At 53.9% G+C, this 14283-nt stretch overlaps 2 protein-coding genes across 8 annotated transcripts; one reads left to right on the forward strand and one right to left on the reverse strand.

Annotated features, from left to right (window-relative positions):
- Window positions 1–25: 25 nt before the first annotated feature.
- Window positions 26–8318, reverse strand: RNF115 (ring finger protein 115). 5 transcript variants are annotated; one of them, XM_032093625.1, is made up of 9 exons: window positions 8203–8318; window positions 5635–5750; window positions 5143–5194; window positions 3623–3828; window positions 2954–3025; window positions 2773–2845; window positions 2602–2695; window positions 1193–1308; window positions 26–1122 (listed from the first exon to the last, which is right to left on the reverse strand). In XM_032093625.1, exons 1-9 carry the CDS (start codon window positions 8263–8265, stop codon window positions 1012–1014), a joined length of 903 nt encoding a protein of 300 aa, XP_031949516.1. In that variant the 5' UTR covers window positions 8266–8318; the 3' UTR covers window positions 26–1011. The 5 variants fall into 5 exon arrangements, with proteins under 5 accessions (XP_031949516.1, XP_031949517.1, XP_031949515.1 ...); XM_032093626.1 differs by having other exon boundaries at window positions 5659–5750; window positions 8185–8318; XM_032093624.1 differs by having other exon boundaries at window positions 8185–8318.
- A 148-nt stretch (window positions 8319–8466) lies between these two features.
- POLR3C (RNA polymerase III subunit C) lies at window positions 8467–13577 on the forward strand. Of its 3 annotated transcripts, XM_032093664.1 has the most exons (15): window positions 8467–8544; window positions 8715–8907; window positions 9174–9429; window positions 9766–9951; window positions 10059–10147; window positions 10406–10510; window positions 10586–10678; window positions 10753–10833; window positions 11461–11512; window positions 11595–11655; window positions 11736–11886; window positions 12147–12248; window positions 12531–12580; window positions 12656–12805; window positions 12885–13577. In XM_032093664.1, exons 2-15 carry the CDS (start codon window positions 8761–8763, stop codon window positions 12964–12966), a joined length of 1605 nt encoding a protein of 534 aa, XP_031949555.1. In that variant the 5' UTR covers window positions 8467–8544; window positions 8715–8760; the 3' UTR covers window positions 12967–13577. The 3 variants fall into 3 exon arrangements, with proteins under 3 accessions (XP_031949555.1, XP_031949556.1, XP_031949557.1); XM_032093665.1 differs by lacking the exons at window positions 12531–12580; window positions 12656–12805; window positions 12885–13577 and adding an exon at window positions 12383–12524; XM_032093666.1 differs by lacking the exons at window positions 12531–12580; window positions 12656–12805; window positions 12885–13577 and adding an exon at window positions 12440–12514.
- Window positions 13578–14283: the final 706 nt, after the last annotated feature.

Genomic DNA, 14283 nt, shown 5'->3' on the forward strand with positions numbered 1-14283 from the left:
TCCAAGGATGACTTGGGAAGGGGAATTCCTTGAGAAAGGCCTTTATTGGACGGAAGAGCAAAGAAAATCAGGAATTAAATCCATGTGCATATGGAGCCACTGAGCCCAAGGGGTTTGGGAATGTCACCCCCCACCAGGGATGGGGGTCACAATGTCCCCCTAGGGCAGTCAGTGGATACCACGACTACGAGGATAACTCCCAGGATTCAGACCTGGATAAATGTCACAGAAATGGGAAAAAATTCTCAAAATAACCAAAGAATCAGCAAAAATAAAGAGTTTCCTTAAGTTACGGGGGGCGGTGGGGGAATTCCCAAGGGATAAGCAACGTGGTCCGTATTTCCTGCCTGGAATGACTCGTGGGGGTGGAGGGAGGTTTGGACACACCTGGGGCAGCAGGCATGTGGGAAAGGGTCAGAAAAACCTGAATCAACCCCAAAAATAGTCCAGGATGAGACAAAATCCTGCTCGGTGCATTCCTGATACCATAGCATCCCCAGAGCCTTTCCAGGGCCCCAGGGACTCCTGAGGGTCCAACCCCCCTCCGGAAGGGCTCCAGAACCTTCCTTCTTCCACCTGCCATGATTTTATAGACCCCAAGTATTCCATCCAAAATGGGGCAATAAAATCCCTCGTGGATACAATTCCAATCTCCTGGAGTGCAGGAAGATCCCACAAATCCCCTTTTTATCCCAACCTTTTTTCAGGGAAGGCTGTGAGGGACTTGGAACCCCTCTCCAGACTGAGCCCCACTGGAAAAAAACTTTTTCTGATATCAAATGAAATCAAATCACTCCCAAAATTCCCAATTTAGGACTAACAAGGCAATTCCATGGAGCGTAAGGATAAATTCCCAGGAGAAGAGCGCTTGGTGCCGTAATCCCACAGGGTGGGCCCCCTAATTCCTGCTACTTGGGGGGGTTTGTTGGAATTCTCAGACAATGTACACCTCGAGCGGGGATGCTCTGGCCTCCGGAACCCTCTGGAACGCTCCAGAACCTTCCAGAAGGGTCAGAAAGTCCATCGCTCCTGCACCGGGCTGTCGGAAGCATCAGGATTCGGCATTTGTCGGGTGGAATCTTCCCCCTTTAGGCTCTTCCTGCAGACAGGACACGTATCGTGCTGCGGGGAACACAGAGCCGTTATCCTGGGGGATTATCCCATGGGATACGTGGGTTTTCTGGGATCTTACCAGCTCCAGCCAGGGCACGATGCAGCTGCTGTGGAAGACATGATTGCAGGGGAGCTGCCGGACCTGCTCCGCCACGGCGTAATCCTCCTTGCACACCGGGCATTCCAGCCCCGTGTCTGCAGAAAACAGGGAATCGCAGGTCAGGGGGACAGGAATAAAGGCTTTGGTATTTGGGACTCATTTGCATAGGGTCTACTGGGAATGGGGTGTCCAGGGACCAAAGAGATCCCACAACAGCAACAGGAGCTCTGGGATTTACAGATCATTTGTGCCGCATCTGGAACATCCAGGGATCAAGGAATTCCTGCCAGAAACAAGCCAGGATCCATCCATCCATCCACACAAAATCCTCTGGGGATGGAGCATCCAGGGATCAATGAAATCCCACTAGGAACATGAGCGTCAGGATTTGCAGGCTAGGACACAACCCACAGAGGATGGAGCATCCAGGGAACAAAGAATTCCTGCTGGGAACATGAGCTCTGAGCTCCACCAGCTGGGATCCACGCATCCACACACAACCCCCAGGTATGTAAAGAATTCCTGGTGTTCTCTGTACATCACCATCAACCAAAAAAAAAAAAAAAACAAACCCAAAATCAAAGTAAGGATGTTTGGATTCCTGCCACAACTTTCTGGCCTGGAATATGGGTTGATGATCCCAATGCCAGGTGTCACCAGCCATGGGAGGTGGCTGAAATCCCACTCCCTCTCCTGCTGTTCCTCAGCTCGTGATGCTGACACAGACACCGCCAGGAGCTGAGCTCCCTCGGCGATCCCGGGGGTCCCTTCCGATTTCCATATTCCAAGATTTCATGATTCCTAGCCTGCTCGGGCTCCGTGGGCTCAGACACATGGAATTCCAGTTAGTCCTTGGCTTCCCAGAGAAGAGGAGGACAGAGTGGTGCGTAAAACCACGGGATAAAAATATCCTGCGTAGAACCGTCTGGTTTAACCATAATGGAGGGGATAGGGTTCTGGTAATGGAGCAGCTGGGAGGGGGAGGGATCCTTGGGGTGAAAAATTCACGGGATTTTCAATTGCAAAGCCAGGGTTGTTCCGAGACACTCCCAGGCCCCTGCTGGCAGTTTTCCATGACATTTCCAGAGCAGAATATGTCGAGAGACAGTTTGAAAGGGAAGAAGGGACGAGTCAAGAGCACAAACAGGGATTTGGGATGGGAGAACCATCATGGGGGTGGGAAGAGTCAGAATGGCACATTCCAGGACTCCCCAAACACTCTGGGAAACAGTGGAGCTCCAAGATTCCTGGGAGAACCGAACACCAGAGATGGCAGCAGCAAAGCCTGGGAGCTGACAGTTTCCAGCCCAATTTCACGGGCAACAAAGTGGGAATGGGGAGCTCAGGATGTCAAATACCAGGATCCAAGTGCCATTGGAGTCACCCACCGACTTGTTCCTGTGTCACCGGCACCGTTGGGAGCGATGAGATCTTCTCCTTGTCTGCCGGCGGCGGTCCCGTGTTTTCCAGCTGTCCCAGGAGCTGTGGAGAGGGAAAAATTCCATGCTCAGGAGCAGGGATCTAGCACTGGATCTGCCCCCGGCACAGGTGCCCCTCACCTGGGTGACGATAGCGTCAAGGCCGCTCTGTCCCCACGCATAATCCCCAGGATTGGAGTGCAGCATCCCGCTCCTGCCAATGGGATGGTCCAGGAATTCCCCCCAGTCCCAAACCAGCCCCTAGGTGCTAGGTTACTGGTAGTTACTGGTGGGATCTGGGCTAATACAGGTTTTTACTCACCAGGAAAAGGGATGTTGGGAGCCAGGAACAGCTGAGTTGGCAAAAAACCCAGCAAAGATCTGCTGGATTATCCTAAAGAAGGAGGCATGGGGAGGAAAAAACACAGAAAAAACAAGTTAAGTAAGTAAATAAATGGTGGAAGAAAGGATGGGCAGGAAAACCAGGAATTCCTGCTCTACGGATGCCTGGCTGCATGGCTCATGACTGTGAAAATCCCTGGATAAAGGTCCAAAACGGAGAGAGTGCAGGAAGTAATTAGGGATGTGAGCTCATCCCAGGGTGGGAGAAGTGGGAATGCCTCGAGTTCCAATGGAAGAGTTGGTACTGGGACAGGGAAAATCAGGGAAAAACATGGAAAGAACAATATAAATAAATAAATAAAGTGTGGCAGAAGGAATAAGCAGTAAAACAGGGAATCCTGTTCCCACGGATACAGGGCTCACAGTTGGAAATTTCCTGGATAAAGCTCCCAAAAGGGAGGGAGAGCACAAAGGAATTGGGGATGGGAGCTCCTCCCAGGATGCGAGTGCTGAGAATGCCCTGCGTTCCAGGCAGCAGGACAGGGACAATGACTCAGAATTGTGCTAAGGGGGCTGACAGGAAGTGCCAGGATCCCATTTTCCCAGGTTTCTCCCCAAATCTCCTGTTTTCCCCGGAGAAGACACTCACCCCTCAATGGCGGGTGAGCGATCCGGGCGGGAGCTGCCACGGGATCGGTACCTCCGAGGCATCGGCAGCCGTGGGGGGCGACTGGGCCCCCAGAGCTCGGCCGGGGGGCCCCTCTCCGTGTCCCGGCTCTCCGGATCCAGGGAGCTGCTGCTCAGGAACGGCCGGAAATCCGGGAAGAACATTGTGTGGTCCAAGTGGTCCCAAAGCTGCGGAGAGCAGGAAGACGGGAGACATGATACCCACTCAGCTGCAGTGCTCATCTCAGGGGGAACGCGGAGGCAGAGAAGTCCACTTCACCGGAGCACATTCCCACAGCTGTCATGGATCCCGGGAAAAAAAGTCTGGCAAAAAGGCTTAATCGTAGCCCAAGTGGATCCAGAGCTGCTGCAACACCCCCGCCGCAAATCCCCGCTCCACGCGGATCCCAATAAATCTGGAAGCTGTGGGGTTGGTCTCTCCCTCTCTCCAAGGGCTGGAATTTGAGGCGGAATAATACTGGACACTCCCAAATCCATGGGATCACTCAGGGGCCTTACAGGCATGGGGAGGACATAGATGTGAAAGGATGGAAGGATGGTATCTGTATCCCTGGGGTGTCCCCAGGAACATCTCAAGGTGTCACCCAATCCTGTGCCCCTCATACTGCTGTTTTGTGGGAACTGCCCACGTGGGTAATGCCATTCCCTGCCCCTGCAGCAGATCCTGTGCTGCTAAATCCGACTTGCTCCCTGATTTACCCAATTCCTCTCCCGCAGCCTCTCTGAGGGTAAGCAGGGGGTGATCCATGGATCTCCTTGCTACACCACTCCAGGGGTGCAGGAAAACCCCCAGAAATTCAGAGCCAGTAACTGGAGACCCTGCAGAGACCCTCTCCCACAAATCCATTTGGATTAAGGAATAAAAACCAATGTATAAACATTCCTGTTCTCCTGCTGCTCTGATGGCAGCTTTGCCTGCAACCACACCCTGGGGAGAACTTCCAGTTATTATTCATCCCCAAATCCAGTTTAACTTACGGAGCACAAAGCTCCACGGGCGGGAAGACGGGATCAGGATCTCCCTGAAACTCGGGAATTTCTGGGATGCGAAGTGATATCCAAGCCATAATTTGGGTCAGAAGACAAATGCATCTAGATGAAGAGGGGGAGGAACCCAGCTGGATGCTCGGAGCACGGAAGCAAACAGGAAGGATCCAGACTGGAATTCCGGCTGCTTGGTGACCCCATTTCCGGCCCAGGATTGAGTGGATTTCCTACGAGTCTGGACTTTATAATTGATGGATTCTGGAAAATCTGGGGGCAGGGAGAGACAGTGAATAGCTCCTCGCCTGGCTGAGCACCCCCACACAAATCCCAGGATCTGCCAGCGCTGGGGTAAGGCTCTTCCCTGAATCCTCCTTTTCCTGTCATGCCCAGCCCTGGTGGGTCCCAATGCCGATTTTCAGTCTCCCGAAAACTCTCAGGAAAAGGAGCTGCTGGGGAAGACGCCTCAAGGAAACTGGGAAAAGCAGGAAAACTCACCTCCGCGAACTGCGAGGAGGGGCTGTCGTCCAGGGCGTTGCCATCAAAAAAACTGGGAAAAAGAGGAGAGTGAGGGCAGGGCCCATTCCCAAAATCCCCCCACGCTTCCCAAATCCCCCCTTTGTTTCCTGAAATCCCCCCCAAAAAGGGCAAAAAAACCCCCCAAAAACGGGCAAGGACCAAAAATAATAAAAAGGGTTTTTTTTCCTAAATATTAAAAACGGTAAGGAAAAAAAAAGGGTAAAAAAATTCCAAAAAGGGTAAAAATATCAAGAAAACCAAAAAAGGCTTTTTTAAAAAAAAAAAAAAACCAAAAAAAAAAACCCTACCCAAAACCACAAAAAGCGGGGGAAATACATCAAAAAAATAGCAAAAAAGAGCATTAAAAAAAAAAAGTATACAAAAAGAACCCCAAAAGGTGTAAAAACAAAGCAAAAAGTCCGGAAAAAAGAGAGCTAAAATAGCATTTGTCACACTAAATCTCCTTATTACTTGATCCATTGTCTCTCCACGTGCCTGGATATTGGATATCCCTGGATTCTCTGGTACCTGGAATCATCAGTGACTTCCTCAATGAAGCCGGACTCACAGCGGGGGCAGGTATATTCCTGGGAACACAGAAGTGAGCTGGGATTAGCCACAAAATATTCGGAATTCTAAGGAAAAGATCCCCCTTCAGGAAGATTCCTGATCCTAGATCCCGAGCAGCTCATAACACCAAATCCCATGAAATTTGGGCACTGGCGAGTGAAAGAGCCACTGGCAGGATCTGCAAAAGCACGGAACGAAATTCTTTTCAAGGAGAAAAATTTTCCCCATTCCCATTCCCAGAGTTTTGTCCCAGAGCTGCAGATCAGCTTCGATTTGGAGAAAACCATGGAAAAAACAAAAAGACCCCACAGATCCGCTCTCACCGATCTTCCCTCTCCAGATCCCATCTCACAGCCAGAGCTTTCCCAAATCCTACACTTTGAGCACCGATTTTTGTGGGATCTCCATCCAGAACCAATCCCCCTGGATTAGAACATTCTTTCCTTCCCCCATGCTTCCCAGATCCCTGAAAATCCTGCATCCTGTTCCACAGCACATGGAACGTTCCCCACACTTTGGGCATGGATTTTGTGGGAACTCCATCCAAATCCTGGATCAGACCATCACCAGCAGGGGGTGGGATGCTGATGCATTCCCAGAAAGCTTTGGAATATTTTTTCTGTTGGAATCCATATGGAAATTCCCAGCTTCCCACCTAGTAGCTGGAGAGAGATAAAAACGACATTTGGGAGAAATAGCTCTGGAGGGAGGAAGAAAGGAAACGGGAACAGATGGTGTGTGGGATCCTGCAGGGCCTTGGAATCAGCTCCCTGCTTTCCCGGGGATATTTAGGGATGCAGTGGATGATCCTGGAGCCTCCTGGGTGCTCACATCCTGGGATCTGCACAGGGATCTCGTTCCCTAAGCAGGACCCAGCCATGGTACAAAGAAAAACAGATTTTCCAAGGAATCCAGTGGCATCCCATGGCTCTGACCCCCCTCCAGCCTGGCGGTCTGTGATTCCCAGAAGAAAAACAAACTGGAATCCCACCAGGAGCATTTGCTTTGCACTCAGATCATTCCTGAGGCAGCTGGAACTGTGCGGCACATCCACATCCAGCCTGGACTTGATCCCAAATCCGGGCAGAAAAGTTAGATTAGGTGGCTTTCCAGGTGATCCCCACCCAAAAATGATGGAAAGATGCAAATGGAATCCCAAAGAAAGGTGTGTGGGACAAATGGGACCGTGGAGAAGTTCTCCTCGGCTCTTGCTCCATCCAGCACCTCCTCCACGGCTCTAATCCCAATTTGAATTTCCCCTTTTCCCTTGTCTCCAGTCAGGATAACTCGGCTTCTTCACCCTAGCATTGGGTTGATACCTTGTGCAATTCCATATCCCTCCTGTCATCCCCACATTCCTCACGTGGAAAGCAAGAAAAAAAAAAAAAATCTCCCTGGCACCTCCAAGGCTCCACTTCTCAATCCACAGGGATTTTCACGTGGAAAGACCCTCCTTTATACCATGTGGATGGGGAAGAGGCATAAAGTCTCCTTAGAAAGTCTCCAGATGACTTTCCAGGGGATTGGGATTCTCTGACCCAACATCTCCACCTTGGGCGTTGGGAGGTGCAGGAGAAGTTCTGCTTGGGAATGCCTCACTTTCCATGCCCTTATCCCTAATCCCCCTCAATGACCCAAACCAGGAAATTTTGGGCCAAAAAGGTGTTTTGGGTTCGGATTCTCCAAGCACAAATCCATGGGGAGCAGCACCCAGTGGGATCCCTGGGCAGAGCCACAGGGCCATGTCCCTCCACTGCCAGGAGTCTGGGGGGTTCCTGAAATGGGAACTGGAGCAAGAGCCAGCGGAGAATCCCAGGAAATGAAATCTCAGGTGCTTCCCTGGTGTTCCCCGGGGAGCAGGGCCGGAGTTTTCCTCCCAGGATAAACAAGGAAGGTGATGGAGGCACCAGGAAACCCCAGGTTTTGGGGATGGAGGGGTTGGAGCGAGAACTGGACAATGCGTCCTTCTTAAAAAGTGGGATTGGGAATGCTGGAGGAAAAAAAACGGATCCTTCAGCGTGGAATGGACATGGAATAAAGAAAAATTTGGGATGCTCCCAGTTCCAAGGAATAGGAACTGAGATAACTTAGGCGCAGATGGACAACTCCCACCCTGTCGGAGGAGCAGACGCTGCAAGGGCCGCTCATGGAGCGGGATGGGAATGGGATTATCCCCTTCCATGAGGAACAGGAGCTTCCCCCAGTCCCTTTCCTGTCTGAGAACTGGGATGGGGGGTGGGGGGGTATCACCTGTTCCATATGGCAACAACTTCGGGGGCTGGAGGTCGCCCCTTCCTTCGGGGCTCAGGGAGGGATTGGGGGATCACCCCTGCCCCTATCCCCGCCCGGGGCTCACCGGCAGCTCGGGGCTCCCCGCCCCGGCCCTCCCCGCCCGGGGCTCACCGGCAGCTCGGGGCTCCCCCTCTCCGACCCTCCCTGCCCGGGGCTCACCGGCAGCTTGGGGCTGACCTCGCCCTTGCAGCTGTGGCAAAAAAACCGGTGCTGCGGCACCGCCGCCGCCGCCTCCGCCATCTTCCCCCACTGCCGCCGTTGCCGTCACTCCTCCCGGGGCAGCGAGCGCGGCCCAGAGAGGCCCCGCGCTTCCGGCGAGCTCGTCTGCTCCGCGCCTAGTCCAGACAGCGCGGGTGAGCGGATAGAGCGGCTCCGCGGGGCGGGGAGCGGCCGGCGCGCCCCCTGGTGTAAGCCTCCCACTGGGGAACCGGGTGGCGGCAGCGGAAGTGGCGCCACAGGAAGTGGCCGCAAAACGTGGCCGTTTTCTGGGCGGCGGTGGGGGCTGGGCCAGAGCTGGTGGTGAGAGCGGGGGGGAAATCTCACCTGGAGGAAAACGGGGACCCCTGTGACAGGGTTGATCCTCCCCCGGGAGGGGATACGGGACCCCTGTGACAGGGCTGATCCTCCCCCGGGAGGGGATACGGGACCCCTGTGACAGGGTCAGCATCTGTCCCCTCTCTGTCCCCCACCTGTTCTTTCCGCCCGCTCCGTTCCTGGGATTCCGGAGCCGCCGGGATGACGCAGGCGGAGCTGCGGCTCTGCTCCCTCCTGCTCCAGGAGCACTTCGGGGAGATCGTGGAGAAAGTCGGGAACTCCCTGCTCCGGACGGGACCGCGGCCGCTGCGGCTCCTGGCGGGGGACACGGGGCTGCTCCCGGATCAGGTACGGGATGGGAGGGGTCCAGGAGGGGAGATTTGGAGGAAAACCTGGAAAAGGACAAGGAATTTTTAATAAATCAGGGAGGGATATTTTAATGGAGCAGGTGGCTTGTATTTCTCTGAAAAACTAATCTTGGAAGGAGCAGGGAAATTCTGATTCTCCATAGGGAGACTGGGATCTGGGCAGGGAGGGAACACCCAGGAAGACTGGGACGGGGCCATTACCCCCCCGTACAAGGCAGAGTCCGACCCTCCTACTCTCTCCCACAGGTGAAAAAGGCCCTTTGTGTCCTAATCCAGCACAACCTAGTGCGGTATGAGGTGCAGCCCCGGGGGTCCGTGGAATATGAGGCGCGGAGCGAGCGGATCCTGCGGATCCTGCGCTACCCCCGCTACATCTACACAGCCAAGACGCTCTACGGGGACCCGGGGGAGCTGCTGGTGGAGGAGCTTCTGCTCCACGGGCACCTTTCCATGAGCTGCGCCGTTGCCAGGGTCGCCGATCGCCTCACTGAAACCATGGAAGGTGGGAAGGAAGCTCCTCTCTCAAAAAAATGGGATCTGGGAGTGGGTTTAGTTGGTGAATGGGACCAGAGGCACCGTAGGCTGTGGTGGTGGCCATGGTGTCACCGTGTACTCCTGAGCCTCAGGAACATCCAGGATCCGGTCTCAGACAGGCTGATGGAGACCACGGAGGGTGGGAAGCTTCTTAAGAAATAGAGATTTGGGATTGGGTTAGTGAATGTGGTCCCAAAGGGTCTGTGGGGTGCTCACGGTCGTGGCAGCGAGCACGGCACGACCACATTCTCCGAAGCCTCGGGAACATCCCAGATCCATCCACCGTGTCTCTCCTCCCACCTAGATGGGAAAACCATGGATTACTCGGAAGTGTCCAGCACGTTTGTGCGCCTGGCAGATACCCACTTCATCCAGAGGTGCCCGATGGTCCCGGAAATCCCTCGGGGCGCCAAGGCGCCGCCACCCCCTGCACCTGCCCTGGCCATTGCCGAGAAGGACATGTACGTCGTGCCTCGGCTCAGCCTTGCCGGTGAGAGCCCTGGAGATCCTGGTGCTTGGGGGGCCTCAGGAAGCACTCAGCCACGTGTTGAGGCCACGGTGATGGGTTTGATGGGAAGTAGTGTCTTGGGTTGACAGGGAAAGGGAAGCGGAGACACTCGTGTGACGAGGAAGAGGAGGGGGAGCACAAGGCGAAAAGGCAGAAGCAGGAGGGAGGAACCTCAGAGGTACTGGGAATGCTGGAGTGATGGTGCCATCGGTGCTCTGGCTTGGGAATCGGGACATGGGAAGGGTGGGATCCAAATTCCCAAACGTGTTCTGGGGAAACAAGGTGGTCCCCCTTTCCTCATTTTTTGTGGCTGTTTTTCCTCATTTTTCTGGCTCCCATCCCTGAGTTTCGTGGCTCCTTTTCCTCAGTTTTCTGCCCCATTTCCCTCTGTTTTCCTGCCCCCTTTCCCCTCACTTTTTGTCCTCGGTCCCCCCAGACTCCCCCAGACGACGGCATTTACTGGCAAGTCAACCTGGAGCGCTTTCATCAGCACTTCCGTGACCAGGCTCTGGTCAGCGCCGTGGCCAGCCGCATGGACCAGGTCTGTGGTTCCCACCTCCGTTCCTAGCCTGGAACTGAGCTTTTCCCACTCTAATTCCCGGTTTTCCCAATACAGACCAGCAGCGAGGTGGTGCGGACGATGCTGCGCATGAGCGAGGTGACCACAGCCTCGGGTGCATCCCACACGCAGCCGCTCTCCTCCAATGAGGTGCGTCCTTGGAAGCCTCTGGGAAGCTGGCATCCCTCGGAATCCCTCGATGTTCTCCGTTTTTTCCACCGCAGATATTCCGATCTCTTCCTGCGGGGTACAACATTGGGAAGCAGGTGCTGGACCAGTACCTGGCGCTCCTGGCCGACGATCCGGTGAGGCTGGGGACACTGGACGCAGGGCTGGGGGGACCCCAGGGCTCTTCCAGCCTCCGTCAATTCCATGATTCCTTGGTTGTTTCTCTATCTGTCTGAGGGTAAAGCAGGATTTGCTGAGAGTTAAGGAAGGTTTTTAACAGATACTGAAGATTTTTTAAGTTATTGAACAGGTATCAAAGACATGGAACAGATATTGAAATTATTTATCAAGTATTGTTTTACAGACACTGAAGATATTTAACAGATGCTGAGGTTATTTAAGAATATTTGAGTTATTTAGCAGATACATAACTTATTTAACAAATATCGATGATACTGGAGACATATGTAAAATATATTGTAGGTGTCAAAAGATACCAAAGTTATTTGAAAAATACTGAAAATGGTTTCATTCAAAGTCAGCCTAAAATTCTGACACTGAAGATATTTAAGAGATATTCAAGATGTTCAAAAGCCCCTGGAAGGGTCACTAAGACCCAGTCCATGTTTTTAGGCTGCTAAAGTCACAGATCTTTGTTCCCTAAAATCTTCTTACTCTTCTCACTACAGATTGTAAGGAAAAAATCTGTATTTTCCTTCCTTCGGGGGACGTCCTGAACTTCTCCCTGTTGTCTCTCCCCACAGCTGGAGTTCGTGGGGAAGTCGGGGGACAGCGGCGGGGGCACCTACACCGTCAGTATCCTTTGGGGGGAACTTGGCGTTCCCAGGCCAGAAACATTCCCGAGCTCCCGAATTGTCCTTGACCTCAGCCCCTACAGACCTGCACAAGGCCCTGGTGTCCCTGGCCACGGCCACGCTGGAGTCCATCGTGGAGGAGAGGTGACATGGAGACCCGGAGCCTCCCGGGCTCCTCCCAGCCCCTTCCAACGTCCCTCCCTCATCCCACTCCTCCTGCACAGGTTTGGCTCCCGCTGTGCCAGGATATTCCGCCTGCTCCTGCGCAAGAAGCACCTGGAGCAGAAGCAGGTGGAAGATTTCGCCATGATCCCAGCCAAGGAAGCCAAGGACATGCTCTACAGGATGCTCTCAGAGAACCTGGTGTCCTTGCAGGTGAGGGATCTCCAGGATCCTGGAGAACTCTGTGTCCCCACAGGTGAGGGAGCTCTGGGATCCCAGAGATTCCCTGGGTGGAACAGCTGTCCAGGTGACAGGCACTTCCGGGCACTTCCAAGTGATCCCACCTGGAATCTGGGCACAGGGAACCCTTTGGGAAGGGGGAATCCTACAGGGAAGGTGACATAGGGACACCTCTGGGGGAGGGGATACCCCCACTCGGTTCCCACCACATCTGCCCCTCTGCCCTTCCACAGGAGATTCCCAAGACTCCGGACCACGCTCCGTCCCGCACCTTCTACCTGTACACGGTGAACGTGATGGCCGCTGCTCGGATGCTGCTTCACAGATGCTACAAGGTGAATCCCGAGGAATCCCGATGGCAGTGGCACGGTCCTCTGTGTGTTCCTCTGTTGGGTTTTTGGGAGCGTAGGGTCCTTCGGTGCCCCCCAATACACCTGGGCCGGGGGCTCATCTGGTTCTGTCCCTCCAGAGCTGCTTCCTGCTCCGGGGTCCAGGTCTCACAGCCCCCTCCCTTGTGGTGCCACAGGGGTGGCAGTGACAGTGCCCATGTCCTCCCATGGAGCTCCTCAGTGCTCCCCAACACACCCGTACTGGGTACTCACCCGTTTCTTCCCCAGAGCGTGGCTAACCTGATGGAGCGACGGCAGCACGAGATGCGGGAGAACAAGTGAGCGCTGTGGCTGGGGGTGGCCCATTATGGTGGGTCCAGAGCCGCCACTGCCACGTCCACATTCCCTCCTAGGAGGCTCCTAGAGAAGTCCCAGCGTGTGGAGGCCATCCTGGCCTCCATGCAGGCCACGGGCGCCGAGGCGGCGCAGCTGCACGAGGTCGAGGAGATGATCACGGGTCCCGAGCGGCAGCAGCTTGAGACCCTAAAACGCAACGTCAACAAGTGAGGGGGACGGAAACAGGGATGGAGATGGGCATTGGGGACCCCCTGTGGGGGCTGCCCATTGCTGTCTGTCCCCTAGGATTGATGCCAGTGAGAACCAGGTGGATGAGACCATCTTTGTGCTGGAGTCGTTCATCGAGAGCACCATGAAGAGGCCGTGAGGGAACAGGCCTGGAACAAGGACACGGACGCAGATAAGGACAGGGATACAGACAGGGACGTGGATGGGGACAGGCACCGGATGCCTCTGCCTACGGTGCTTGTGCTACTGAGGAGAATAAAGCAACAGCTGCTAATGCACCTGTGTGTCAACTGCGTGCGGGGACACGGGGACACACGGGACACAGATGCACAGGACACGGGGGACACAGGTCACATGGGGACACAGGCAGGACATGGGGGTCACACAGAACTGTGCTTGTGTCCCTCAGGACCGGTCCTGTCTCCCGTGACGGACCGAGGGTGACACCGTCCCCGGCGTGACCTGTCCATCCTGGCAGATTTCATCTGGGAGCAATCCTTGAATGTTTTGAATTTTGAAGGTGGAATCCAAATTTTGGCCAGGTTTAGGGTTAGCATTAGGTACGTGCCATCGCACTTAGGACGGCGGCTCTGGAAGAAACTTACAGTGCCATGCTCAAGGTAATTTGCCATAACTCACGTGACATTGCACGTACAAATATAACTTGTATATATAGATTAAGCCATTGAAGGCTTGAAAAATGTGAGACAACATTATCTATATGAAAGAAATAAAAAGAGCGCATGTTAACCACTCTGTCCTGCTCCCCGCCCCTCATTTTCTTATTCTGGCCCACCGTCCTATTCCCCGATGCTCTTTCCCTGTTGCGCTGTCCATTTATCTGTCCATCCTTACTTGCTCTTCCCTTTCATCTGTCCTCGGTGCCTCTCTCAGACTCCCTCTTCCTTTTTTATTCCGTTGCTCTGTGCCATTGTTTCTCACTGTATCTTTCTATCTTGTTCCATGCCCCTATTATTTTTAATCCCTCGCCATTGTACTGCCCATCCCATTTTATTCATTTTCATCCTCACCCCGTCCTTATTTTCCTTTGTCCTGCTCCCGCTCCCTCTTTCTTCCTCTCCTACTCTGTGCTTCCAGGTGCAATTCCCCAAGGGGCAGCCGGTGCTACCTTCAGGCGATACGGTTTAGTGGTGGACTTGGCAGTGCTGGGTTAATAGCTGGACTTTGACGATCTCAAAGTTCTTTGCCAGCTTAAATGCTTCTATGGTTCTTTATGTGCGTCCTGCTCCCTGTTTTTTTCCCCCCTCTCTCGCTGTTCCTCTCCTTTTTCTGTCTTTGTGTGTTCCATTCCTAAGCTTCTGCTTTCCCACTACACCCCCTCCAAGCTGTCCCCATCTTCCTCTTCCCTCATCGTGGGCCCTGCTGCTCATTTTTGGTGGACTGCACCTCTGTCCAGCAGCCCATTGCTCTGGGAGCTGAGCAACTATCAGCTCCC

This window comes from Corvus moneduloides, chromosome 29 (assembly GCF_009650955.1).
Source record: "Corvus moneduloides isolate bCorMon1 chromosome 29, bCorMon1.pri, whole genome shotgun sequence".
NCBI lineage: Eukaryota > Metazoa > Chordata > Aves > Passeriformes > Corvidae > Corvus > Corvus moneduloides.